This window comes from Tachypleus tridentatus, chromosome 11, assembly GCF_004210375.1.
Source record: "Tachypleus tridentatus isolate NWPU-2018 chromosome 11, ASM421037v1, whole genome shotgun sequence".
NCBI classification, from domain to species: Eukaryota; Metazoa; Arthropoda; class Merostomata; order Xiphosura; family Limulidae; genus Tachypleus; species Tachypleus tridentatus.
In genome coordinates, this window is record NC_134835.1 from 93,748,191 (window position 1) to 93,767,265 (window position 19,075).

Sequence of the window (19,075 nt, forward strand, 5' to 3'; positions counted from 1 at the left end):
ACCTTTACACAACAACAATGAACTTGGAACTGTAATTATACTAGATGCAGTATCTCTATGCATTAACCGAATACGAACCTGGCATCATAATTATACTAGATGTATTATATTTATAACAATATTGAACATGAAGTTAGTGTTACAGCTGTTAATTAGAAGTACTGATGAATGTTTAATATAAGCTGTAAAATTAGTGCTGAAAAATAATTAATTTATCTATAATAACGATTTCAAGAACAGCAAAAATGGAAGCGCTATGGATACAAAAATGGCACCTATTTACGCTAATTTAATAATCGTCTTCTTAGAAGTTAAATGTCAATTCTTATATGATGTCGCATTGACTCAGCTACATTATTATTATTTGGAACAAAGATTTAAAATGGTTTAACTTTCGTGAAGTTTTAAATGTTCTAAATCAAAACACTAACTTTACTATTGAAAAACTTATAAAACTATACATTTCTTTGATATATCGATTCATATATCGGAGAATGACTCTTAAAGCATTTATGCTTTTTATAAACCGACAAAATCGCACACTTATTTAGATGTTAAAAGTAGCTATCCGAGACATGTAAAAAGAAATATCTCATAAATATACGAGTAAAACTTCTTAAGAATAAAGAAAAAATAAGTGTTAGATTAAATAAATTTATTAAAAAGGGCCTACTTGACAGTTGTATGTTTGGCACCATATTAGATGGGAACACACTAATAATCAATCAGAAGTGTTACAAGTCATTATTACGTATACTCCAGGTTTACAAGTTAATATTAAATAATAAAACATACTGATAGCTTTCTTTATATCTAGAAGTATAAGAAGAGCCATAAGAGATGTTATGTTATAGTAACTTATACACAAACTAAAAACACGAACCGTTTACTTTGTTACAAAACACTGAAAATAAAGAATAATTCAGTCCAAGATCTCAAGATACCAAGTCTGTAATCTAGTTCATATTATCAAAAGTAATATCATTAGAGGAACAGATGGAAGTACTATGTTTTAATTCAAAACATCATTCTCCCACTTCCAAAGACTCTACAATTAGTCTGCAGGCTTACAATATTAAAAATTGGGTTTCGATGGTTTTAGTAGGCATAACAAAGAGAGTTCAGCGTGTAGCATTGTGTGCAACAACAAACAAACCCTCTCTCGCAAGGTGTATTTATATGTTGGAATTACTTACTATATGCGATGAAAATTACGTTAACCTAAAATAGAATTTAATAGTTAGAATAAGTAAATGTAAGTTTAATGCTATAACTCCAAGTCAGAGACCATGTTCAGATAAATTTTACAATTATATCTTAAGGTACCCATCATGTTTCCTTCTTTTGTTTTACATTTTGTTTTGTTTTTTATAATTAATATAGATATCATTTTGTGAAAAGTATTTATAAAAAATCAAAATTACTTTGAATTTTATTTAAATATTTTGCGGATTTCTTATGTTCTATTATTTGTAATTTTTAATTATTTATGGATTTTATATAACATATAATTGCTATTTATATTGATTTTTTGCACTATTTTTACTGGAATGCCCGTGTGTATATATATATATAGTTCGATTTTGTGAAATATACATATTTTCTGTATTATAAATTGAGTCTAACAAGGCTGGCTGAAGTGCAACGTCAAACCTGCGAAAGCGCTATCAATCTCTGTAGAATATATATATATATAAGATTTTTAGAAAGTGGTGTTGCTTTGAATATTTATGTATTAACACTCTCGAGGTGATCACACCTATATACGTATATAATAAATAAGAAAACCTAGTAAATTTTAGCCTTTTCAAATAACTTATGTCGTGAACTGCATGGTGTTCTTTAAATAGAATAGAATCTTAAATATCAAGGTAAAGAATAGAAACGACAGTAAAAGAGGTATAGCTGTCAGTAGAGAAAGAAATAATCAAATACTTCATGATTAGGATAGTGTAACGCGTACTTATGGTTGTAACCCTCATGGCTGTATTTTGTCTGTCCTTTAACGAGCATTCAAGCAGACGACTTATCAAGTCCAACTCAACAGCCGAGTTAAACAAAGAACACCAGCTTTATTGTGAAACACCAGATAAGAACGATATTAGAAGAGTTTCTGTTGCTAAACTGTAGCTCGACTAGCGACGTTTGTTTTGTACAGCGATTTAAAGGTTGGAAAGAGTACGACAGTACTGACAGTATAGCTGTCAGTAGAGAAAGAAATAATCAAATACTTCATGATTAGGATAGTGTAACGCGTACTTATGGTTGTAACCCTCATGGCTGTATTTTGTCTGTCCTTTAACGAGCATTCAAGCAGACGACTTATCAAGTCCAACTCAACAGCCGAGTTAAACAAAGAACACCAGCTTTATTGTGAAACACCAGATAAGAACGATATTAGAAGAGTTTCTGTTGCTAAACTGTAGCTCGACTAGCGACGTTTGTTTTGTACAGCGATTTAAAGGTTGGAAAGAGTACGACAGTACTGACAGTATAGCTGTCAGTAGAGAAAGAAATAATCAAATACTTCATGATTAGGATAGTGTAACGCGTACTTATGGTTGTAACCCTCATGGCTGTATTTTGTCTGTCCTTTAACGAGCATTCAAGCAGACGACTTATCAAGTCCAACTCAACAGCCGAGTTAAACAAAGAACACCAGCTTTATTGTGAAACACCAGATAAGAACGATATTAGAAGAGTTTCTGTTGCTAAACTGTAGCTCGACTAGCGACGTTTGTTTTATACAGCGATTTATAGGTTGGAAAGAGTTAGGAACGATCTTTGAAATTAAGATGAAAATAACAATAATTTCCGGTTAAAACAATAACGTAATAATTTAGTGTTGTCTTCGTTAGTTGTCATATGCTTCATTGTTATCATCTTCTTGAAAGAAGCTGTATATTCGTTTTATATTTAGTAATATATATATATGTATATTTCCGGTGTACAGAAGGCCCTATTGGAGAAAAATTGAGGGCGTCAAACTAAATTATTTGTGAAAACAACAGAATTCACACGATGTAAGATTGATTTTATTTCTTTCATTCAAGTTCGCCTAGTATTTAGGCTAATTTCATAGTGTTCACATTTTCCCTATTAAATGCTTAAAAAGGTTTTTTTTTAATTTTCCCTTTTCTTATTTTCATCTTTCGATGCTCTACTCAAATAAGTGGTTGAGTCTAACAATGCAAAATGCATATTTTTTTCTTTATGTTCATTGGCCTTAAGATTTTGGCCAGCAATGTATATATAAAAAAAGCTGTGCGGAGATGGAATAGCCGAATGTCGTTTGCTACCGTTTAATTATCTCTCATAATTTGTAATGTTTTTCGAATAAATAATAAACCTTATCGATTAAACTAAAGAGAAACTTGCAAGATACTTTAGATAATAATCCAACCTGACTGATGTAAACGCTGCAATATGAAAAAATTGTTGGTAGATTAAATGGGCAAAACTTCTGAAAGTCCAGTGTCTTAATTTACTTACAAGGAATTTGAAAAGTGTTTATCATAAAATCTGAACATTTGGTCATGATAAACAAGAAGTTAGTAATAAAAGCATATCTCTTAAGATCTAAGACTTTTTAAAATGAAAGTAACAATTATATTAATCTTAAGTAAATGAAGAAGGCTTACCTGGATGGACATGAACTGAGTAGGTAGCCGTATTATTTTACAAATAAAAACCCCAGCGGTAGAAAAACAGCATGTTTCTTAGTATACCAGCCAATTGAAAATAGAACAGGATGACACTATTTCTTTGAAAACTGAACTCTTCAAAACAGTCCACATTTGAACAACACGTAAGTTAGTATAACTATAATATGGGATCCCTTTTGCATGAAATGTCCATTAAGAAAGCATCTGGGTATACTAAACATTGAACACTGAACAGATAACAAGTATTTGTTTCTGAACAGTAGAATGTATCCTTTATGGTGTATTTTACTTCCCACTTGCAACCCTCGAATGTTTTTCAGTAACTATACCAATAGATTCTGAGATACACTGTGAAAACGTTCTAGGGAGAACACTGCGAATATGAAACTGTTTTACTTCTACCTAAACTAGCACACAGCGTATTACGTGTACTGACTAGATAACAAGAATACAACACTTTTCTTATCATTTGTCTTTCGTAAACGAATCACAGTTTTATCCCTTCACGGGCTACGAAACAACATGTTAGCATGGGAAGTTTACTCCCTTAGAACATACAACAACGTCATGAGTAAATGCCTTCTGGCTCTTGAATTGAAAAATGTCGATAAGAAACATATTCTTGAGGAATGTTGTCGTTCTTAACAGGGCGTCGACGCTTCCGAAACTTAATTGCCGTTAAGAGAATGGACAGTGTCAGAACTAAAATACCACTAATACTGCTTCCTAGAATGATTCCTAAAGTGGAGAGGGAAATTTTAGTCTTATCAGTTTTGGGTATTGTTCGGATCTGCAAGCATTTTCTGTTGTTGCTGTTTGTTTCCAAGTATTTGTTTTCTACGTCTGTTGCGTACCGGGTCGGTGTGTGAAGTACTTTGAGGTACTTTCCGGTAGCTGTCACACAAATCGTGTACCAGGTTTCGGGTTCCAAGTTCTCAACTTCATAAGACCGTCTTACAGAGACAAGATTAACACTTGCTTGAGATAATCGGTCTGATGTTAAATGGTATGTCAGCAAAAACCCACCAATTAGAGTACCGTTTAGTACGTCCCAACGGACTGTCAAGCTGTCGTGATCCAAACGCTGGACCTCAAACAGGGAGATGAGTGGAGCTGGACAAATGTCGACAGGATGAAGATTTGTAAGTGCTTGACCATGAAGCTTTTTAGGATTCATACATGCTAATTTCAAATCCCCACTTATTGGTGTTACAATATGTTGATGCTCATGAAGCCACTCCCATAGGCTTAACAAACCACATCTGCAGTCAAATGGATTACCTGTTTTCGAATACAAATATATATTGATATTTTTAATGCATTCCTCTGAGAACCATTTATCAGTAAGGTAAAATATATGGCACAATGTAATGATTTTTCTGTCAGTTATAAGTTGAGATTACTTCTCCGGCTGTAATAAATTTAACAAAAGTACTAAAGATTTGACAATACAAGTAATATGTTTGAACCATTCATGAAATATAGCATGATTCAAGAAGTTCACGATTTACTGAAAACAAGAAATACGTTTTCTGTCACACATTATAGAATGAAAAATATAGCTTTATAAAACAAAATCTCTAGTACAATGTAGTCGTGTAAGATTTTTGGAATGCAGGAATACGCTTTGTTTCTGCGTTTTTATACACTCACATATATCCTAAGTTTTACATTTCTTGAAAATCGAGGCCTAACTGAAGATAGATTATAACTAAATTGAATAAGAACATGTTACAGTCTGAATTCAAAGAGCCGGCGAAATATTAAAAAAACCAATGGGAATAAAAGTTATAACAACAAGTGGAATGTGAACCAATACAATAAAAGCTCTTATAAAAGTAAATGAATGTGAACCAATAGAAACAGAAGTAATAAAAGAAAGTGGAATATGGAAAACAAAATGCCTGAAGTTAACTGGCTTTTGAACAAAACACACATAATATTTACTAAAAACTTAATAAAATAATAAAACATTACTGAAAACGAATACATATATATTTAAAATCAAACTAAAATCACAGACACAAAAAAATAGCACCTTAAACACATGAAAGATTTCTATGTCTTATAATAGGTAATATAAAACTGTAAAGCTAAGTTTGCTGCAGCTAAAAACTCTAAAAACTCTTCAAGTTTTGTTGAAAAAAATTTAAACATGGTTGAAACGAAATATTATAATAATATCTTTCAACTTGTAATGTATACATTTATTTTTTTCTACTAAGCCTGTTTAATAAAATTTAGATTATAATAACGTTTACAAATTCTTACATACGAAATTCACCTGTCAGAATGATAGAAGAATTAATATTTAATAAAGCTTACCAGCTAGTTGGATATCCGTTAGACGTACTTCAACAGGAACTAATACTTCGCTGGAAAGAACTGTTAATGCATTACCCAAGAGATCCAATTCTTGAAGAGATGTGAGGTTATAAAACGTATCTTTTGCCACGATACTAATTGAGTTACTTTTTAGGGACAACACCTTCAAATTGTAGAGGTGTTGAAATGTGTTAGCCCGAAGTCGAGTTAATTTGTTGAAAGATAGGTCAACTGTTTCCAAGCAACCTAGGTTCGATGAAAATGGCAGGAGGTCTACAAGATGATTTTTAGTTAAGTTTATTGCTTGCAAATGATCCAAGCCGTAGAATCTCTCTTCTGGTAATATTTCTAATTCATTATTTCCTAATTCCAATATTTTAAGCAGATTTAATGGTTTGAAAGCACCTGGTGAAACTTTGTTGATTTTATTGTGAGTGAGGGAAAGTGATAAAAGGTTTGACATACCATGAAAATCATGAGACGCTATTACTGATATGTTTCCATGATTCAAACTAAACTCCTGAAGCTGAGGAAACCCACCATCTGCACTGAGGTCCTCTCGAATCCTTATTAACGGATTTCTGTTTACAGTGAGGAATTTCAGATTCATTAACGAGGATCGAAAGAGAACATTAGATATAAAATACATCAAGTTTCCATCTAGTGCCAACCACTCCAGAGTTTCCAGTTCATTAAAGATATCAGGAGATGGACTTCTAATGGTGTTATCTGACAAATCAAGCTCTTGAAGTTTAGTTAGGTTACGAAATGCATTGGGTTCGATAATGGATATAGAGTTGTTGGCTAAGTTTAATTTTTGAATGTTCTTATTGGCCATGAAACCAGCAGTCTTGAGTTTTTTAATATTATTGTTAGCAAAAGACAGCACTTGAAGATTTGGTATAGATGCGATAGCAATAGAAGGGACACTGTCAATGTAATTGTTATTCAAGTATAGTTCACGAATAAAGCTTAAACTGTATGTCTGGTCAGCTTGTAAATCAAAAAAGCCATTTCCACCTATCCGAATGACCTCCAAGTGGGTTAGTGGTTCAAAAAGACTACCAGTAATATGATTTAAATTAGCATTTTCTATTCCAAGGTCCACCAGTTTCGATAACCCATAGAAAACATTGTTGTTCATTCCACTCAGATTGTTTCCTGATATGTCCAAACGATTGAGTGAAGGAAGAAACAAAAAGTTTACGTTAGCACCCATTAATTTATTGTTACTAATATCCAAAGTTTTAAGCATTGAAAGTTCTAAGAAGGTTCCATCTTCAATCTCTTCAGCCATTACATTAGATAAATTAATCTCTTCTAATGGTATTTGTCCTTCAAACATATATTTTCGAATAGCGTAAATTTGATTGTGGGCGAGGTGCAATATTCGAAGTTTCTTTAATTGTTGGAATGTTTGAGGCTTAATATCCATGATGCGATTAAATGATAAATACAATTCTTCCAAATGATCTGCTCCCTGGAACAGCTGAGGGGTCAAATGATTTAAGTTGTTGTGCTCTAAATTGATATATATCAGTTTTTGTAGTCTTTCAAAGGTCCTCCTTTCTATTGTGGTGATCTCGTTATGATCTAGATATAGTTTTTGGACCTCTATTAAATCCTTGAAAACCTCTTTCTCTAACATTCTTATCTTGTTGTGACTCAGCCACAAAATTCCCATTTTGCTAAGTCCTCGTAAGCTGTTGTGATGAAGTGTAGTTATCTTATTATGACTAAGCAGGAGAGAATGCATACTTGATGGATATCTACTTAAAATATCTCCTACTTCAACTATCTTATTTTCTTGAATATTTAAATGCTGGAGGTTTGCTAAACTTCGTAGGGCCTCTTCTTCGATTACTTCTATCCTGTTGAATTGCAAGTGTAATTCCTGCAAGTTAGGAAGAGAATAAAAAACTCCTTTTGCGATCCTTTTCAGAAGGTTATTTTGAAGTCTCAAATCACGAAGCTCCACAAGTTCCTGGAATGTTCCTGCCTGTAGATCATTGATCAGGTTATGGTCCAGAGAGAGAGACCGAAGCTTGTAGTTATTCTTAAAAAGAGTTGGATGAATATCACTGATAAGATTAAAAGACAACTGAAGCTGATAAAGATCTTTAAGCCCGTAAAGAGCCCCACTTTCAATTAACGAGATCGCATTATTTGGTACAAAAAGAACAGAAATTTTGGTGGAGTTCAAAAACGTCTCGTTAGTAATTTGGATAACATTGTTGTTTGAAAGTATTACCTCTTGTAGGCGTGTCAGATTTTGGAAAATACCTTGTTCAACAGAGTGTAAGTGATTGAAACCTAGGTCAACTGTTTTCAACTTCTGTAAAGGTCTGAAAACTCTTCCATTCAGAGCCATGATGGTATTGTGGCTGAGGTCTATTGTTTCCAGCTCTTGGAGGTAAATAAAAGTCGTATCATCTAAAGAAGTCAGCCGATTCATATACAGTGAAAGAGTAGTCAAGCGTGGTATGGTAATAAAGCTGCGGTCATGCAAGTGATGGATTCGATTGGAACTTAAATCAAGTCTTTCTAATCCCGTGAGGCGGGTGAAGCCGTCGTCTGGAATATCTTCGATCTCATTCGACACTAATTTTAAAGTATGAAGTTTTCGAAGTCTTCGTAAAGCGCTCAGAGGAAAGTGTTGTAGTTTGTTATTTATTAGAATAAGTTTCTCCAGCGTGTTTTCTAATCCACCAAATGCATACTCCGATAAAGAAGAGATCTGGTTCCCTTGAAGGTTGAGGATCATTAATTGTAGATTGTAGAATGTGTAACTTTCGATTTCTGTAATGACATTAGAGTCGAGATCTAACGTTCGCAAGACACGTAGTTTGTTTAGGGCCTTTTGGGGGATCTCTGAAATTTGACTGTTAACGATGGACAAACTCTCGAGTGTGTCCTGAATTTCGATGAATGCGTCTTCTGCAACAGAACTGATCTGAGAAAAGGAAAGTTGAAAATGGAAAATTGTTGTGTTGCCAAAAAGATCCGAGGGTAATTTGGTAATGTTTGAATCCAAGTGATAAATGCTGAGGGACTTCACAGAAGAAGTGATCAGCGAGAGGGTTTTCTTGATCTGGGTGAGTCCTGTGTTAGGACACTCCAGAAATAGTCCATCTTCAAACTGATAACATGAACACCATGGACTATCTGTCCATGAAGGACATTCATTTGAAGATGATTGTGATCGACACAGGATGATCCAAATAAATATAATGTTAATTACCGTGGCCAGAGAGAGATTACCGGACATATCATGTCTCATGACGCAATCCTGCAAGTAAATACAGAATGAATTAGTTTTCTTCTTATATTTAGAGTTCGAAAACCATTATTAGAAACTACGTATCTTAAAGAAGACTTTTCACATCTGTATAAATAATATTTTCTAGCGTTGACACGATATAATTTTCGAATGACAACCATTTTTCAACAAATCGGTGTTCTAATGCCATTACTTCACGATTCTTTAATCCTTTATTTCGTTCGTTACTTAAATTACACATACCCTGCATAACGTTTAGGTCAATATTACATACAATAAGGTCTATTTCAGTACAATAAATCGTTTAAGTGATTAAACGACGTCAAAACAAAAAGTTTAAGGGTAAATCGTAACTAGTAATAGTTTTATAAAATTATAAATGATGATTAAAGAACTCGCAGAAAATGTTTTTGCGTCTGGTTTCTAGTATATAACTCAGTATCAAGCTTCATGGCTTATAAGGCTAATATTTGAAGTTCAGTCCCTATTTGGGAACAGCAAAGATAGACCATTGTGTAGCGTTGTGTTCAAACACAAACCAGAATTTTTATTGACATTTGAATACTTTTTTAGATTAACTTGTATAATTGGAGATAACACAATGTGATATATGGAGCAATATGGTAAGTTTCAAAAGTAATTCGTATCCCCGACCATTGTCTTAGGACCATAAAAAGTATGCTAGAACATAGACTCAGCCACTGGAATCATTCTTCTGAAACCTATACTCATTCACATTCCTTCTCTTTCGAACAGAAGATCAGACTAAATTGGATGAAAAACTGTTACTGAAAACAGTTACATTAATTTCAGTTATTTGTTAAAATTGTTCAAACTTTAAGACTACTTCAACAATTCAGCTTTCTATGGTTTATTTAAACTCTAAACTTTCTGTACTCAAACTTTAACTGCATTAAAGAAAATATCCAAATTGAATCATAACGTTAAAATAATATTTTATCATTTAGCTTATCATTAATGTTTCAGCTTATTCAACTAAACAAGTATTTCTGCGCCAGATTAAAAATTTACCTAGTAAATGCAGCTGCTCTTATAGTAACTTAGAGCAATGTCAGTCGCGCTGAATTTCACTAAATTCAATGTTTAATGGCGCGTAGACTAAAATATTTTTGCTAGAACACACAGAATGGGTTCTACATATGGAATAGCGCACTAAATAAATGAAATATGAAAAGTAAGTCTACACAGCAAAAATTCCGAACGTTTTCTTAACGCAGAAGGCTATTGTATTAGAAGACTCGAAATATTAGGAAAATATGTTGAAGTTTTATAAAATAAAAAATTATCATCAGAATAGAAGTCACGTTATTCCTTACACAATTTACATTTTCCATAACTTCCAGATGAAATACACTGGTGTATGACACAAGCATTTGTAGTAAACATTCGTGTTCTTCATTATTAATAATTATAGGGCAAAGTATACAAATTCTTGGCTGCATTATAGCAAAACTAAGGATAACTCATTATTATTGTATGTTTGATATCCAAATAATATGGCAAATAAATCAGTCAGTTGTAAGCCATCTATTGGTTGGTAAGTCGCTAAGGGCAGGGTTGTAAACCATTTATTGGTGGGCATATCTCTAATGTTAGGTTGTGAGCCAGATGTTAGTGGGTATGTCGATAAGGTCAGAGATTGAATGTATTTGCATGGCGGAAGTTGTCTTTCAAGCACGATCGCATCTAAAAGGGTTAGTGGGATAATTACCAGATTTTAAAAATGATCTTTGACTTTTTTTGCTATTTAATGATGCAAAAGAATATATAATATCTCAATAAGCAAAAAGTGTGAGCAGCTACATGGAATAGAGATTTAACACCTGTCTTCAAACTGATGAAGTAGACTTTACAGCTTCTATCTTTGCATGATATTTATGTTAGGGATTAGTTAACCTGATATTGTGGCATTTTAGAGTTGTTTATATGTGAGTTGTATCTACATAATGCTAACGGAGGGTAGGTTTATGTCCCGTTATTTAAATTTGTTCATTTTTAGTTCGACATCTACTTATCAGGTTGTTTGTTTGTTCTGTTATTATCCATAACACTTTCCTTACAAGGAATTCCGGTATCGTTCTACTCAGTAAAGATACTGAATTATTAAATGATACCAGATACACTGTGTCAACATGATACAATACTTTGTTCTTTAAAAGTGCAAAACAAAATGGAAATATGACAAGCAGTGTTTACCTGGGTGTAATAAATTAGCTAATGATTCTTGTTGAAGGAAGAGTGACTTTTGTTTTCTTACCACTCTTAGTAATGGATTTCATGATTTAATTAAACACCACGCACAAAGCAATTACAAGGTAAAAAAAATCATGGATTTACCACGATGTAATTAGAGCATTCTATTGAATAAGATTTATCAAGCTATCAGTAAAAATGAGTATTGCTGGTACACTCTACAAACAAGTGAGTTTTGTTTAAAATCAAAGTAGAAACTCTGAAAACATTAAAATTACCTTCTGTTCTTAAAGCACGATTAGGTATTGTACCCACATAATACATAGCTGATTCCAATTTAATGTATTTACAATATTTTCTTCCACGTAGACAATACTACTGCCTTTCATATAAAGCAAAAGGAAGTATCCATCTCAAAACCAAGCTGTGGATTACCTTTCCTCATTTTAAAACCAAAATTTAAATTATTTTTACTTATTTTGAAACCAAACTGTGAATTACCTTTACTCATTTTAACCAAACCGTTAAAACTACATATATGTAGATCTGTGTATACTTCATCTATCACTAAACTGCTACACTGTAAGGAGTAATACCTGAATTATATTTTGAATTAATTTTATCTGCCTTTAAATAAAAGTATGAGTTGCCTTTATATGTCTTAAAATCAAACCGTAAATTACCTTTACCCATCTTAAAATAGTTATCATGGATTTTGTATATTTTATGCAATTCAAATTAATATGCTTCAAAAGTATGCTATATTTTAAGTTGGAATACATCTTATAGGATTTATATTTGATTTATTCCGCTTAGTTTCCGTTTTATCAGAGAGCCAACATGTTTCCACATCATTTCTCCTTTAAAATTACTGGATTTGCATGGATATCATTATAACTTTAAGTAGCTGCACACCTTTTAACAAGGAAAAGAAACTCATACTATTTCCATTGATCTTGGTAACATCATTTTCGTGATTAAAGTTCATTAATTCAGAGTAATTTATTTTACACATGTCCGTGTGAACGTAAGCAATGCTCTACGATAGATAGTTTTGCAATAAATGTATTGTAAGGAATGGTTTGTATTTAGGCTTGCTTATTATTATTATAGGATAAACGGAAAAGTTTCAGTTCTATATCTGTGCTTATTGTGATATATTTCTTTATTTTTGCATCATGGTACACTTCAATATATGTCTAGCGTTGTGTTATTGAATCAAGATATATGTCAAGTTTTATGGGTGAAAAGATACAAAACAGTGACTAAAATACGTTTTTTGTGTTGGTACAATTGCGCTATCCAGTTATATATTCAGGGGGTGAACGATAAAAGTGGTCCTCCTTGAAAATGTTATTAATTTGTTATAACAAAAGAGCGCAAGCCAAGCACGGAAAATGAACGTTTTGAAGGATGGCAGTCAATCACTCAGGAATATCTGTACAAAATCACTGAAAGCATCCTACGTCAATGTGAAGCAGTACTGAAATGTAAGGAAATGGCGACTAAATATTAATTTATAAAAACTAGTTTTGTTATTTTGAGTTTTATTTTCACGTTACATTATCACAGATAAATTTGTTGGATCATTTTGTAGACTAATTGGAATAAGAAAATCTAATAAACTACAACAGTTATACAACACTTGTTATAAGAAAATGTAACTAAAATCATGAAAAGTTAAGATATTTACGAAAGCCTGTGTTAAAATTAGGATTTAAGACCATATTTGAACAGATTTCGTCGAGTGAATTTAAAAACATAGTTTTACATAATTTCTGTTATCCAATAAAATGTATAACAAATTAACAACACTTTCGAGGGTAGCCACTTTTTGTCTACCCCTATACACATACATTTAAAGAAAATAATAATTATTAGTCTTCTTACTGTACGAAAAAAATCTATTATTTGTTACTTACAAAGTAATTTCACTGTACAAATCGAACTGGATTAATAACACAGAATCGAAGAGGAATGCGATGTGCCTGCATCAGTTACTTCATATTTATCTTCTAATTATGTTTACTTCTTTCGTATTTTATATTTGATTTAATCAACTTTTCTCTCGTACCTCTTGATTTGAGCTAAAACACTGTCTAAGGAAGTTTTCTCCAGTAGACCTTAGCCTTTTTTATATCTTTTTCTGGTTCTTTCTATCTACAATGCTAATTAAGCTCTCTTTTCAAAACAGGCAATGAAAATTTAATGATGTAGATAACCGTGCAAAGCTACTACACGAAAATTCTAAGACAAAGAAATGTTAATAAGGCCGTCTAAAAGCCACAGTGTTCAAAATGATGAATAGCTAAACACAGAACAGACTTGCAGGAGAATATTAAAGCATATTTCAAGGCTTTTAATTAGAGTCTGTAATTCTTTAAAGTAAACCTCTAGTGTATAAATTTTAATTAATTACTATTATATTCTGATCAAACCATGCAACTTACATTGATGAGATAAATAAACCAATCTAGTAATAAAAATAGCTCATTAGATATGCCATTACTATTTATAATAACTAGATTTCACAATTTCACAGCTGTCAGTGTTATTTTTGGCTGTAAACCCGATAACATCTTGTAGAGATCTGCCATTTTACTAGAACTAGCTTTGTAAATCTTTATATCAGATTTAATGAACTAAAAAATGCAAGCTATTTATTTGATACAACTTGGTTAAAAGTGTTACATAAATTGGGTTAAAATCTTTCTTTTTTTTCGCTGTCTGTGTATACTTCATCTATCACTAAACTGCTACACTGTAAGGAGACAAATCTTAATTCTATTACTCGAATGTTGGTATAACAGAAGATCAAATGTTAGGCTTACCTCACATGATACACAGTTGTCACGAGTAGATGAGACAAAGGTGGTACTTCGCGCTAAGCATGTACCTGAATACAAAGTCTGAAGATCACATAATTACATCTGTTTCAAGAACAACTGTTTCAAGTAAAGCGGTCAACTGTTTTTAATTAATTACTTAATAAAATCTCTCACTCTCCTTTTGTCACAGTGAAAGTGTTAGTGGCTGTCCAGTTTTCCTGTTTGCTCCAGAACCCCTGTCACTTTTGGTGATGTAATCGATTTGACATTACTCATCTCACTGCAGTAAAGTTTCTTCAGCTTTACAATATTCATGTGTACTTGAAAATTTTGAAATGATTGCTCTGCTTTGAATGTTTATTTTAAAGGCACAGCACAAATGGCTCTCTGTATTAATAATTCTGGAAGTAACATTGTAATTATTTAAATCTTTAGCCAAACTATTCGGACTCGTAGTTTCGTATTTTTCCAGAGTTTGTCAGTGCTGCTTTTTCTTTTACATGCTAATTGTATCGAAGAGTAAATTCTTGAATATATTATTTTACGCAGCATTATGTATGTTTACAGAGATATATTTTTAACATTTTTTGACTTAGAATTGTAAAACATTTTTTTCATTTGCTAAGAATCAGCGATTGAATAACATTTTAGAAGGCTAACTAATTAATTATTAACAAAAACTAAATTTATATCAGTTAATTATCATTGATGTATAATATTTTGCCCCCCCCCTCTCAGTGATACAATGTCTGCGGACTTACAACGCTAGGAACCGGGTTTCGATACCACTTGTGGTCAGAGCACAGATAACCTCTTGTGCAGCTTTGTTTTTAGCTGCAAGCAAACAGAAGTATAATTTTCCTAAATCAGTTACTTACTATCTCTAGTGTGTAATATTTTACATCAGCCAATCATCGTCTGTTGGATTTAAACTTTTAAAGTATTTTATTAATTATAACTAGTATGTAAGGTATTGATATTTCATAATTTTTACGTCAACTAATTATCGGTAGAAATGCAAACTTTTAATCATTATTTGGAATAGCATATAGTTTTCTCAACAATAGCTTGTTGAATCTACAACTCTTTAACATTACTTATTAAGCTTATTCTTCGGTATAATTCAACCATGGTTACTTCTGTTGATCGTCTGACCCTGAGTTGCACAGTGGTTAGCGTCCCAAGATTGTTGTGTCGCAGTAAAAACCCGCTGCACGTGAATAAGCTATAAAAGTGGTAATTACGCTCAACTGTTCAATCAAACAAGAGCATAGTTCTAGAGTTTGTTGTGAAGTTGTGGAGAATGTTATTTAGCAATCTCCTCTCTGAAGAGAGGGCTATGCAATTATAGGTGTAGTTTATGGTGAAATTATTCAAACAAACTAATTAATATCCATTTTAAAGTATTTGATTAAGCTTTAAATGTCTAGTTTTATAAAAATTACTTTGTTTTTCTTCATCAAAGTAAGTGAATGAAGCCAAAGCCACATTTGAAACATCAAGGAAAATAGGAGGCTCACGTTTCGAACATCCTGGTGAATAAACAGTGAAAGGCCTACGTTTCAAAAGCAATCCAGTTTTCAAGTGCTTTAAGTATCTTTTAGAAATTTATTTTTCGTCATATTCATTATTTAGTTCCCTTATGTCATTGTTTCTCAAACTGTCGTACGCGGTGGTTAATTAAGGAATACGAGAAGCGAAACGGAAAAAATTAAACAAAACGAAGTTGTTGATATTTTGTTTGTTTTTGAATTTCGCGCTAAGCTACACGAGGGTTATCTGCGCTAGCCGTCCCTAAATTTAGCAGCCTAAGACTAGAGGGAAGTCAACTAGTCATCATCATCCACCGCCAACTCTTATGCTACGTTTTTACCAACGAATAACAGGATTGACCGTGACATAACAGCGCCCTCATGGCTAAAATTAAAGAATGTTTGTAATGTTTTTATTCGTCCGAAGTTTGTGAATTATAGTTAGTAACAGAAATAATAGTGTGACAACTTGAATAAAATAATAATAATAAAGAAACAAAGCAATTTTGTTATTGAATATATTTAATTTTGTATTTATTTTCTGAATTGAAATCAGAGAAATCATTTATGAAAAAGGGATGCCCTAGTTTCAGAAGATTGAAAACCACTGCCTTATGCCACAGCAAAGTTTCAGATTTTAAGTTATATAACATTTGTTTCAGATATTTATAGCTGTTTACAATATATTGATCTTGTGTGAGACTTACAAAATTGTTATCCTTAAGGTTTTTAAGCTTAATTATGTTTGACCAATTTATCAAATTTCGAATCTCTGTCTATCTAAAGTGACAATTTATTTTGATTTGTACCGTTTTTCAGGAAGAATACTGACAGCTGTTTAACTCTAGGCGGATCAAACCAACCAACTGAAAGCGAGGTTTTTGACTATATAAGGCCTCTTGAAACGAACGTTATTTATGTCAGAAAATAGGATTAGTGTGGCGACGAACGTACTTTCACCGCCGTTAGAAAACCTTTGTAAGATGATTGTTTTATTATTAGACCAATACTACACTCTTAGTGTCAAACTAGGCGATATCTGTTGATTTAGCCGAGTTTCTAATATCTACAACTGTTGTTTGTAAAAGAGGCAGACTTCCAAACATATCATATGTATATTACCACAATGGATTACTAAACTGAATAGATTAAAAGTGCTATAAAAGGGTGAAATTAATTACTGTCGTCTTTTTACATATTCCACTTGTACAGATTTTAAGTTGTTAGATATTAGGTTAAGGTCCGAGAATGAATGAAATTCATGGATTTTAACTTAACCTTATCTGGTGATGATTAATCGCTCGTTTTGGAACTCGTTCGTGTCTCAAACGCTCTGCCGTGGAGGGTTTTCCTCTTCTGTAGAAAACACTGATGTATGTTTTATTTTATTTATCGAAATGGTGTGACAAAACAAATAAAAGTATATACATTTATATAAATATATTAAAAATCCATCATATTGATCTTTGTTACATTATGGCAAAATACAGAAAACAAGGCTACAAGTCGTATAGTTACAAGATGTCAAACGGTTGGCTTATCCGAGAAGGGTAAAAGTGGGTGGTTATACAGTTTTCTTTATTTTTAAGTGTTGACATTTACTTCTGATCATTTTCTATTACATTGTTGTTGGTTTAGAAACTTTAAGCATACGTGAATTGGATAAAAGAAGGGTTGTTTGCTTGGTTAGAAAGCTCAAGCACATGCGAAATGGGACGGTTTTATCATTTTATATGATTAGTGTTGTTAAAAAGCTCAAACGCACGTGGATTAGAACGATGGTATTCTTTTGTGTATGTTTTTTGTCTACTAAATCAGCATCTTTTGAGGATCTAATAGAACGTCGAAATAAATGGTTCAGAATAAACAACGATGACTTAAACAGCTGAAGTGACAAACGAACCAGTAACATCTAAAACATTGAAACTACTTTTAAAATAAAAATGTGAAGTCCAAGAGATAGATACAGAGAGAACTAAGGTCGTTATTTTGGTAGAAAACAAAAGGTACTGAGTTACTAAATTTTTACACGAATATTTAAATTGAAAATAATTCATCTCAAAATTTAGTAGTTTCTCTTTTAAGACGAGTTGCACTTTTTAAGTTACCCTAACACCAACAATTACCATGGTCTTATTTTAGTTACATCTATACCAATGGTCTCATTTTTAGTTACACCTACACAAATAATTACGATGGTTTTATTTCTAGTTACATCTATGCCAATGATTACCATGGTCTCATTTTTAATTACATCTACACCAATGATTACCATGATTTTATTTTTAGTTACATCTATACCAATGATTACCATGGTTTTATTTTCAGTTACACCTATACCAATAATTACAATGATTTTATTTTTAGTTACACTTACGCCAACAAGTATCATGATCTTATTTTTAGTTACGTCTACACCAATGATTACCATAGTCTTATTTTTAGTTACACCTACACCAACAATTACCATGGTCTTATTTTTAGTTGCACCTACACCAATAATTACGATGAGTTTATTTCTAGTTACACCTATACCAGTAATTACAATGGTTTTATTTTTAGTTACACCTACGCTAACAATTACCATGCTCTTATTTTTAGTTACACCTACATCAGTGATTACCATTACCATTTTCAGCTCATCTTATAAATAGAATATAAAATTGATGAAATTTCAACTTATCAGAAAGTTGTGTAGTTTCAATTAACAGACTAACAATGTATTCAAGGGATATTCAGCTTTGATTCATTCTTCAAATATTTATCATAAAATGAAATCATCATACATATCATCAAAACATTTTAGTTAAGAAGGACGAAAACATGAATTTCCCTTTTTTGATGAAACCTGTTTTATCAGTTGTTGTTTCAAATAAGGTATTATTTTATACTTGTGTGCATTAATATTGATATTATTGCTTAAATTAAGATTTTAAAGATAACAAAAAACGGCATATTTGTTTAGAAACAGCTAACGGTTATGAAAAGAACATACATTAATCAACATATTTCACATTATGATATTTTTTTTCACTGTCTCTCTGATGATTAACGGAAAAGAAGATTTAAACAGACGAGTGAAAATCCAATCATGAACTGGACAGGTAAATTAAGATAATTTATGATTGTATAATGTGCTACTTTTATAATTAGATTCACCATTCATTCGTTAGTTTTCTTCGGACTATTTCCAAAGAACAAACCGTAACTTTTATTTGTACTCAAAGGAAA

The 19,075-nt window shown here is 32.1% G+C and overlaps 1 protein-coding gene across 1 annotated transcript in view; it reads right to left on the reverse strand.

Moving 5' to 3' along the window:
* The window catches only part of LOC143232794 (uncharacterized), an 86,113-nt gene that overhangs the window by 2,477 nt on the left and 64,561 nt on the right, over window positions 1–19,075 (reverse strand). The window contains exons 2-3 of the mRNA XM_076468656.1: window positions 5,991–9,279; window positions 3,642–4,946 (exon numbers count right to left, since the gene is read on the reverse strand). Of these exons, the coding sequence (XP_076324771.1) occupies window positions 4,231–4,946; window positions 5,991–9,270 (3,996 nt within the window). The 5' untranslated portion in view covers window positions 9,271–9,279 and the 3' untranslated portion in view covers window positions 3,642–4,230. The remainder of the gene's footprint in view (window positions 1–3,641; window positions 4,947–5,990; window positions 9,280–19,075) is intronic.